This window comes from Pteronotus mesoamericanus, unplaced genomic scaffold, assembly GCF_021234165.1.
Source record: "Pteronotus mesoamericanus isolate MK-2021 breed Mesoamerican mustached bat unplaced genomic scaffold, CSHL_Meso_final scaffold_21, whole genome shotgun sequence".
Lineage (NCBI taxonomy): Eukaryota > Metazoa > Chordata > Mammalia > Chiroptera > Mormoopidae > Pteronotus > Pteronotus mesoamericanus.
Genome location: NW_026555310.1, coordinates 30,092,538 through 30,103,595, shown reverse-complemented (window position 1 = coordinate 30,103,595; position 11,058 = coordinate 30,092,538). Strand labels below are relative to the sequence as shown.

At 35.4% G+C, this 11,058-nt stretch overlaps 1 protein-coding gene across 1 annotated transcript; it reads right to left on the bottom strand.

Annotated features, from left to right (window-relative positions):
- Nucleotides 1–574: 574 nt before the first annotated feature.
- LOC129084620 (NKG2-A/NKG2-B type II integral membrane protein-like) lies at nucleotides 575–8,478 on the bottom strand. The gene is made up of 6 exons (XM_054590821.1): nucleotides 8,291–8,478; nucleotides 7,816–7,913; nucleotides 5,970–6,023; nucleotides 5,298–5,470; nucleotides 949–1,049; nucleotides 575–686 (listed from the first exon to the last, which is right to left on the bottom strand). The coding sequence occupies exons 1-6, from the start codon at nucleotides 8,476–8,478 to the stop codon at nucleotides 575–577; spliced, it is 726 nt and encodes a 241-aa protein (XP_054446796.1).
- Between the last annotated feature and the right edge of the window lie 2,580 nt (nucleotides 8,479–11,058).

The following is an 11,058-nucleotide window of genomic DNA, read 5'->3' as shown; positions in this document are numbered from 1 at the left end:
AGCATGATTTGATTGGAAGAATCAATATTGTAAAATGCTTAATATTTATAAATTACTTAAAGTTTAAATGCAATCCCAAGCCTGACCCCAAGTATTGTTTTAAAATTCTTGCTGAGGTGTAGTTTACAAAGCATAAAATTCATGCATTTAGAGTGTGCATATCAATGATTTTAAGTGTATTCACAGAGTCTTGCAGCCATCACCAGTGTCAAAATTTGGCAAGTTTTCAGCCCCTAAAAGAAGCAATGAACTAATTAGCAGTCATTTTCTGTCCTCACATACCCTCAGCCCTCTGTGGGTTTGCCTATTCTTGATATTTCATTTAAATGAACTCACCCAACATGTGATCTTTTAGAAAAGTTGAATATCACAAATATAATTGTGAGTGAAAAATGCCAGACTCTAAAAGAATGGTACCTGTACCTTTGGGTGTGTATATTATTTTCCAATACTGGTTACAGAATTTTTTCATTATTAGAACTAATATTTCATTTGAAGACTTATGCAATCATAATATTATTTCCATTTCATGAAAATAGTTACCTAGCAGAATCCAAATTCAAGTGTTTTAACACTAAAACTTATGCTTGCAAATATATATTTTTGGAGATTCACAACAACTTGATGTGAGGCCAAATGTGAGTAGCGTAACACAGTTACTGTTACCAGAAGATGAATCTTCTATCCTGTAATAGAGAAAAATGCATAATTTTATCCATACATTGTATGAGGGCAATCCCTGAGACAAAAGAAAACCCAAAACAACAACAAAAAACAAAAAACAAAACCCAACTAGGTAGTCATTCTTAATATTTACATCAACATTTCATTAACTTTGAACATCATTCTTATAATTCAAATTAAACAAATGTATTAATAAAACTCTTCTGAATTGTTCTCTTTTATGCTTTCCTTTTATATAGCACTGAAAAAAAGAAAAAAACTCACTCTAGTGTGGGAGTTGACCCATGTATTGACACCCATGGATGATCACTGCTTCTACGAAAAACTCCAATCCATGATGAATGTGATACGGAGCTCAGAAATTTCTACCCCAAAATAAATAAAGAAATTATTTAAATAATCATTATGAAAGTTTGCATTATATTTTTTAAGATGCAAGTAAAGTATTGTTTCATAGAATCCTTCATTTAGAGAACAAAATGAGAGTGTTGGATCCTAATCTAACACGGAAGATAATATTAGGACTCTTACTACAGATATATTAAAACCAGTTTTCATACTGTCAAAAATTTCTAGCAACATTTATACACTTGATTTAAAATTAACTCTTAAACATTTATGCATTATAGTTTCATTTTTTCTTTTAGGTTAATAAGGAAAATTCTGCTAGATATCTTTTAGTTGTTACCCACGTTGACAAATCTAACATAGCAAGGCTTTAAATAAGTTTTTGAACACTTACAAAATGTATTTTATACCATAACTAAATCAATATAGTTTTCTACTCTTTCTCAGAGATCTGTTTTTTAAAAAATAAGGGGATTGAAATGAAGAAGATAAAGGGGTGGATGGTGGCATAGGTCAATACAGCTTGCCTCCTCACACAACCACGTAAAAATTACAACTAGGTTACAGAAAACCAATCACTCAGAACCATCAGAAATCAACTTGAATGGAAGCCTGACAACTACAGAATTAAAGAAACCACATCCATCCAGACTGGTAGGAGGGGTGGAGATGCAGAGCAGACTAATGCCACATCCACATGTGGTAGATAAAAACTCTGGAGGGATGTCTCAGGAGCAAGGAGTCTCAAGACCCACACCAGGGCCCCCAGTTTAGGGTTCCAGTACCAGGCAGGTCAGGTGAGTCCCTATAACTTCTGGCTGCAAAAACCACCAGAAATTGAGTCAGTAGAGAAACTTCTGGAGTCCTAAGCAGTTCCCCTTAGAGAACCCACACACAGACTCACTCTCATGGAGCTCCTGCACTAAGGTAGTGGCTCTAAATGCACTGAGAGCATGCAGGTGGGACTGGAACATCTGGAATTAAGGCAAGAACTGGGGGATAGCTTTCTCCCAGGAAGAAAGGTGGGCAGAGCTACAGAACCAGAAGGTGAGTGCTATATCTGAGACTCCATCAACCTAGCTAATAATCTTTGCCTGGCTCTGGAGATCATCTGAGGCTCCATCCCACTCAACTTACAGCTATTAACAGTGGCTCTTCCATATGAATGCCTGGACTTGGCCCATGCTTCACAACTTCCAAATTCCTTTCAAACAAGCAATAGCTGGCCTCAGTGATCCTGCAGCTTCCCACTTCCCTCTGCCCTGTACCATACCTCTTGACAAGTATCCTTAGGCACTACACTAGCAACAGCCAACTAAAGTTCTCAGCTTGGCTTTGCATGGGAACCTCCACTCCCAGCACAGGTAACAACCATTTCAGATTATTCTATAGCTCAGGCAGTGTGTCCCTGGACAGAGCAGAGGTGGGGACTGACCTTGGCCTGTACCACCTGGGAAACCTCAAGACCTGTGCACCCAGTAAACAGCTACAGACCACATCAGAGTACCACCAACCTGTCCGTGCACTGCAGATCCTCCACAGAAGGTGGAGGTTGGTGGTCAGTGGTCATAGCCAATCCTTGCAACTGACTGCACTGGGTAAATCCTTCTCATTGACCTGCCAACAGCAACCAAGGAGCAACTACAAGAGGAGGGTATGAAGAGCACAACTCGAGCACCCAGCTTAGGTGATAGGGAAGGCTATGCCACTGGACTCAACAGGACACATACTGCATTAGGTCACACTACCAAGACATGGAGTCAAGTGGCTCTATCTATGTAATACATAGAAACAAACATAAGGAGGCTGCCAAAATGAAGAGACAAAGAAACATGGCCCAAACGAAAGAACAGGTCAAAACTCCAGAAAAAGAACTAAACAAAATGGAGATAAGCAATCTATCAGATGCAGAGTTCAAAACACTGGTTATAAGGACGCTCAAGGAATGCAGTGAGGACCTCAACAGCATAAATAGATCCAGTCAGAAATAAAGTATACATAATTGAAAGAAAGAGCAATTTATAGGGAAACAACAGCAGAGTCAGTGAAGCCAAGAATCAAATCAATGACTTGGAACATAAGGAAGCAAAAGACAACCACACAGAACCAGAAAAAGGAAGAAAAATTCAAGAAAATGAGGTAGTATAATCAGCTTCGGGGACAAAATTCAAGCATTCCAACATTCACATCATAGGGTTGCCAGGAGAAGAGAAAGAGCAAGAAATTGGAACTCTATTTGAAAAAATAATGAAATAAGTCTTCCTTAATTTCGTGAAGAAATTAGACATGCTAGTCCAGGAAGCAGAGAGAATCCCAATTATGATGGGTGCAAAGATGCCGACCCTAAGACACATTACAATTAAAATGCCAAAAGTTAAATATCAAGAGAGGATCTCAAAAGCAGCAAGAAATAAGCAGTTAGTTACTTACAGGGGAGTACCCATAAGACTGTCAGCAAACTTCTCAAAAGAAACTTTGCAGGCTACAAGGGATTGGCAAGAAATAATCAAAGTCATGAAAAGCAGAGACCTACAGCCAGGACTGCTTTACCCAGCAAAGATATCATTTACAATGGAAGAGTAGATAAACAGTTTCCCAGACAAAAAAAAAAAAAAAAAGAAACTAAAGGATTTCATCATCATCAAACCAATATTATGTGAAATGTTAAAGGGACTTATTTAGGAAACTGAAGATCAAAACTATGAACAATGAAACGACTACACACACACACACACACACACACACATCTCAAAATTGAATCTGAAAAAGAAAGTAAGCGAACAAGAGCAAAGAATCATGGTTACAGAGAGCATTCTGATGGTTGCCAGAATAGAAGGTGGCGGAGGGGAATGGTAGAAGAAGTGAGAAGATGAAGCAATACAAATTGGTAGTGACAGAATAGCCATGGGGAAGTACAGTACAGTATAGGAAATGATGTAACCAAAGAATGTATACGCATGACCCATGGACATGAACAATGGTGAGGGGATAACCTGAGCAGGTGTTCGGGCTCAGTGAAGGGAGGCAAAGGGGATAAAATTAGGACAACTCTAATAGCACAATCAATAAAATATAATTGAGAAAGAAAATAAAGGATACTAAAACTAAAAAATTGTTTTTTGGGGTCCTGCACCATTCTTTAACCAGATAAGCCTTGAATTGACCTGTTTCTGTGTTGGTGAATCTAATGGTCCAAATGCCAGAGACTCATTTTTATGACGACTACAACTATGAATTCTGGAACTAATGAAAAACACAACTCAATGAGAACTGTGAAAGAGAGAAAGAAAAAAGAAAATAGTTCGGTATACCAGGATTAGGGAAAAAACAAAATTACAGGGTATCTTATATTCCCACCCAACTGAAAGTGACTTAGGCCTGATGCTTCCATACCCTACCCAGCAATAGGAGGTGACTCAAGGAAGCCATTCTTCCTCTGCTGTGCAGATGGAATCCTGCCCAGCGGCAGCAGGCAGGCCTACAGGGAGGTCCATCAGGGCACCTGTTAACAAAAGTAAGCAGAGCAAGTGCTTCTCCTTTCCTTAAGAGAAACCAGGGTAGGCGGGTTGGAGGTGGGACCAGCAAAGGGGATTTTATGATTAAAAGTAATGGACTCAGAAGAGCTATTTATCCCTGAGAGTGTGAGACTCACATTCCCAATGAAACACACCAGATAGATGGATTTTAAAAGGTTACATTCACATAACTCAGCAGTGACAATTAACAAGCAGCAGACAATTGCAATATAGATAGTATGCAAAAATAGCATATTGGAGTGAAAAGAGACAGGAAGAAAAATGTATATTGTATGATTTCATTTCTATGAGGTTCCAAAACAAGCAAGGAGACGGTATAATACTAAAAGTCAGCCCAGTGGGTAAGTGGCGAGGGAGGAGAAGGGGTGAGAGAATGAAGACACAGGAGCAGGGCTGGGGGACCGCCAGCTCCATCCTGTGACATGATCTGTCATCACATGGTTCGATCCCCTGCGTCATCAACCTGCTCAGTTATTCCTTGATATAAGGTAAAATTAAATGTCAAAGTTTATTTTGAAAACCAAGCAAGTATAGAAGGACAGTTCCTTATGAAATGCAAATGTGCGTTACTGGTATACAGTATGACAAAATATTAAAAAGTCAAACAATAGAATATTACACAGACTTTATGTAGCTACAAATATGTACAAGCATATGAATAAATGCTACAAGTATAATAGTGACTGAAAGAAGCCATTAATAAAGTGTATGAAATGTTTGCTATCTTACCCTTTCTTCTTCATTATCTATATAGAGCAGGCTGGAGTTCTTAGAAGCACAGGCCTTCAAACTCTCATTCCATGCCTTCTTTTCAGTACTAATGTAATAGCAGTTGTTGGAATATGTAAACCACTCTGGTGGACAAGGACCACAAGGATACACTGAAGAAAGATTATGAATTATTACCCAATAACAACTTGAAGTTTAAAAATGGAAATTAACTTACATAATTGCACAAGTATAAACATATATGTAAATAATATATCTGTGTATAGGCTTGTGCATGCTCATATACACTCACACAGAAGAATCTACCCCTCACTCCCTAATTTATGTGCCTTTATAAAGCAAACACAGAAATAAAAAATAGTCACTCTGTACATGTCCAAGCGTCAATGAATATAACTACTTCTTAAGAACAGTAAAATTACTTATCTCTCGTCATATTATAACACAGGGAAGTTTCAGCCTATTGGAAATAATAGGTATGGTGATTTTAAATGAATATTTATGTATTTGGATAAGAAAAAACACTCTTTTATAATTATTAGCTTTGAACATATATAACCTATTTTATAATTCATGTTCCCCACCAAGAACCTATTATCATTTTTCTCTAGCCTAAGATGATAGGTACAAAACATAAACTATGGAAGTATTAGAACTTTGAAAATTATGTACCTTTCTGGATCTTTTGTGCCACGGAATAACTGTTCTGCTTTGGTATCATAGTAGCTAAAAAAATTAAAGTAATTCTTAAAAAATAATCTAAATAAATCATAATATTTTGAAATATGATATATTGGTGAGGATTAGAATAATCTGTAATAAAATTTATTTTACCAAGGAAAGTTAATAAAGTCATAACCATTCAGGGGACAGTATATTAAAAATCTATTAAGAACAAATTTGAATATCTCCTACACTATTTTTTAGCAAATGTCACAATAAATTTGTATATCTCAAGGTCCTCTAGTCTTCAAAAACATTGTTTGAGTTATGAAATCAGAATACATATATAATGCTCTCTACAGTCATTGTTATTCAGGTATTTAACAAATTCAAAATGATAATTCTCCACTTAGTTTAAATGCATTCTTTAAAATGAAAGTTCTATTCCATAATATTATGAAGTGTTCAGAGGCACTGATGAACATTCAAATTCTTAATTTTTAACTGAGCACTATTTGAATTAAAAAAATTAACTTACATATATGCATACATATTTACATAAATCTGCACAATACCTTGCACACTTACAGACTGATACATATAGAACAAACAGCACTCATATACACACCAGGGAGAGAGGTCATCTGTCATCCCCTTCTATTGCTGCCTATATAAAAACACACACACACACAAGCAAAAATATCCACTCTAATGCCTAGGAAGTCAATGAATGCCACCACTTTTACTTAGAATAACAATGTCATTTGTTCATCTTTTAGAGCAGTAGGACATTTGAGTTAATTGGCAACAATGCATATGGTGATTTTATTTTATTCATTTATTTTTTTATCTTCACACAAGGATATGTTTATTGATTTTAAGGAGAGAGGGAGAGAGAGAAAGAGAGAAAGAAATGATGTGTGAGAGAAACATTGATGATTTGCTTCCCGTATGTACTCTGAACAGGGATCGAGTACACAATGTAGGAATGAGCCTTGACCCGGAGTGAAACCTGCAATCTTTTCTTGTACTGGACAACATTCACATCAGCTAAGCCACCCAGCCAGGGATGGATATGGTGATTTTAAATATATACTTCTTCATATTGTTGCATAAGAAGAAACATTCTTCTATAACCTATGATAGGAGATTTATAAGTAAATCTCCTAGTATTTATAAACTTTCATTGTCATATATTTATAATTTATATTCACCCTCCCCAAAATATATTATGTTTTTGCCTTCCCTGAAACAGAGAAAAATATACACTCTATTAATAACAGAACTTCAAAAATCATAATATATCTTTCTCTATCTTTGTACTTGTGGAAAAATTGCTCAGCTCTGGTTTTGCAGTATCTAGAACAAGTTACAGTGATTCTCATAATAAAAGTTAATATTGCCCTAAATGAATAATAACAATTTTAGCATCTTAGTTTGCAATTTGTTTAATTGCATAGGAAATAAAAAAGTTGAAGTGCAATTGATTTCACCAAGAAAAAATAATAAAATAATAAAGAGTTGGTGGCACAATATTTCAAAAAGCTGTAGGATCACCCCTCACCATTTCTTACAATATTGGCTTAACCGATCTCAGGAATGAATTTGTGTTTCTCAATAAAGTTTTTTAGATTCTTAAAGCATGTATTTGAGTACTGAAATCAGAATAAATAAATATATGTAAAAAGGTCTCTACAATCATCCTCTTATTTACACATTTGACAAATTCAGAATAACATCCCACATATATCTAAATGCTTACTTTAAAATGAGAGCTCAATTACATAATCTCATAAATGTTTAGAAGCACTGAGATTCATTAAAGTGAGTTCTTCTAAAATATTTCAAAACTTACAGAATGTATATAGCATCACTCTTACTACAGTGAACATCAAGATAAAGCAGATGAACCCCAGGATCCCAGCAATGAGCTTCTCTGGAGGCAATGGGGAATCCGCAGCAAGAGAAACCAGAAATAGAAACATCGTTTAGACAGTTTTCATGCATGAGAACCCATATGCACCAGGAATGATATAAATAAACTTGAACCCCCAAAACCAACTATACCAATGTAAACTTCCTCTCAGAATATGCCATTGTATCATCAGGAAATAAAATGCTCCATTAGTTGTTGATCAAATCCTACACCTTACGACAATGCCTGATTAAAATTAGTCCCCAGATTTCATATTACAATATGGTATTGCAACTTTAAGCCCTGATCCTCACAAATGAAAAAATAGGTGCACTATATCCCTACCCTTTCCCCCACAATTCTCCACACCAACCGTACATCCTACAGCAGTTACTCTGCTTGTCTATTCATGTTACCTTTGCAGTGGTCATTCTTATCATTACATTGAAGATCTTGAGAAGCATTTTGAATCTTTATTCCCATAGAGGATATTTGCTGTTCGGTTTGTAAAATGGAGCTTTTCATGCCCTTGTCTTTCCTTTGCTGTCTCCTGGAGTCCTTTGCCAGATTCAGTTCTGAGTCTTCTTCCTGTTGGAGATCCATCTCTGCAGCTGAGTAATGTCAGCGATGGTGCCTATGGTAACAGTGCTTCAGTGTTAACACACGAAGTGCGTAACGACAAGATCCCTAGGAGGGTCAAAGTGGGTGGAGAGTGAGATAAGAAACAGCGCTCACTTTGCACTTGACCAATGTGAAGTCTTGTTCTAATTTACTTAGAGATTCAAATAAGTGCTTCATGACTGAATAATAGCACTTAAAATGATATTCTATGTTTGACACAATATTATTGGTTGAAGCAATGAAAAGTAATAAGTTAATGAAGAATAAAGTGGTTCTGAATAATATCTTGACTAAAGTCAGATTCCACCATAACATTTAAACACTGTTAAAACAACTGTGAAAATTAAAATGCTGCATGGGAAAAAGTGGACCAATTTTAATGACAACTTTTAAATCCACTAAAGTTTAAAGATTGACTGTTCTAAAGTAGGGAATAATAGTATTAGCTTATAGAGTAATCAAGTGCAATAAAACCCAGTCACAATTACCAGGTAAAAGGACAGAAGAGGTGCTATCAAATATCTTATTTTGAATAATTGTAGAGTTCTGAGAAATCATTTAAATTTTAATCAAATATTTTATATGTTAAAAAATATTACATAACACACTTTAGTTATCCACAGCTTAATTAATAATAATGGCAATAGAGCATTAAAGAATTTTTAATACTCTTTACACAAGTAACTTGTAATTTATTTAATGGTTAAGATATGAAACCACAAAATGATAAATATGTAGGTCATTTATGGAAAGACACTGTTGGTAGAAAAGTCCAGAAATATCCCATGGGTCTCACATACTTTGAAGGTAGCTTTAATGCATAGTGAAATGTAATAAATCAGAAAATGTAATTTAACAATTCTGTCATTGGGCTCTGGGGCCGGTGAGATCTAGAATAAGTTCTGGCTTTGAAATTTCAATGCAAGACCTTTAAAAATATTTAGTGTGTAGCAACATAGTTTACTAATTAAAGTGGGAATAAAAATATATAAAATAGAATACATATAAAACACTTAATATTCAATCTGATATTTATAAGCTTTCCAAAGTTTCTTATTTTAATTCTCTTAAAACAATTGCCATGCTATTATTTTTTTACTTATATTAGAAAATATAACATGATTCTTGTGACAGAATTCTCTTATCAGTGTGGGATCTTTTTTGCAATATTTTCTTCATTTTCTAAAAAAATTTTTGCCAGGGTGCGAAAGACAAATACCATATGATCTCACCTATAAGCGGAACCTAACCAACAAAACAAAGATGCAAGGAAAATAAGACCAGCAACACTGAAAGAAAAAGAAACCAACAAAGACAAGAGGGAAGGAGGGAGGGGTGGGTGGGGGAAAAGGAAGGGAAGGGGAAAGTCAAGGAACATATAGCAAGGACTCATGAACAAAGCCAAAGTGAGGAAGGATTGAGCGAGGGAGAAGGGGGAGGAGGGCAGGGGAAAGTGGTGGGGGCGGGGGAAGGTGGAGACAAATGTATTGGGAAAAATAAATAAATTAATTAAAAAAAATTTTGCTTAATTATAATTAGGTAAATGAGCATTTTACAGAGGCTACTAAATCCTTATTTTTATTACAATTCAAGCTGATTTTATTTAATTGTGGTGCATATTTGGGGAGTTGTATTTGACTTTCATGATTTGATGAATTCATTTCAAGAATCTATTATAGTCTAGACTAAATGAAAAGTAGCATACATATGTAATTATATCTATTAATTACAAAACCTGAAGTTAACTGTTCCTTGTCTTGATCCTTTTAGCTTTTCATTTAAGTTATACTGATTTTCAAACCCAAATATGCATGTGTATATGCTCAACATTAATTTTTCATAGGAAAAATTTCAATATTTCAATGTATTCTCCAATGTATTTCACATTTTACTCTTTTTACCCTAAACTGTGCAAATAATGAACTGTTTCCTTTGATGTCATTGTATATTAATTGTACTTCATTAGTATCACATCAGCATTTGTAATTCCCCATTAAATGAATCATGTCAGTAGGAAGAGAGGAGAGAAGAGACACCTACCTCTGGAAGCCAGAAAGTTGTGCGACCTTTAGCGGGAGATCAGGTTACTTCTGTCCACAAACAATATCTGTGGTCCTCACAGACTGCCCCATTAAGACTGCAAGTGAAGAAAAATTTAAAAAGCGTAGATTTCTCATGATAGTGTCACTTAAAGTTTGAACAGGAAATCCTTACACTTGGGCAATTTTGAAGATGGTTTATCTCATCACACACCACCGGAATATAGGAGACTGTGAGCTTGTAGAGTGTCATTTAGTTTGTGAGCTGCTAAGTGCCTCTGAAAAATTATTTTCACATTCTCAAAGATTTCTGGGACAAAAACTTGACCACCCATGCTGTTAACTTACGTCCGTCTTAAAAATTACAAACACTGAACACTTAGGCCTTGTTAAGAATATCTTAGGTGTTTAAGTCCTAAATTTAGACAAGGTTGCTAAATTACTGGCATTATGTAAATTTACTTATGCTCTCATTCAGTCATCTTATTAAAATGGAAAAAACTAAAATCACAATCCCATTAAC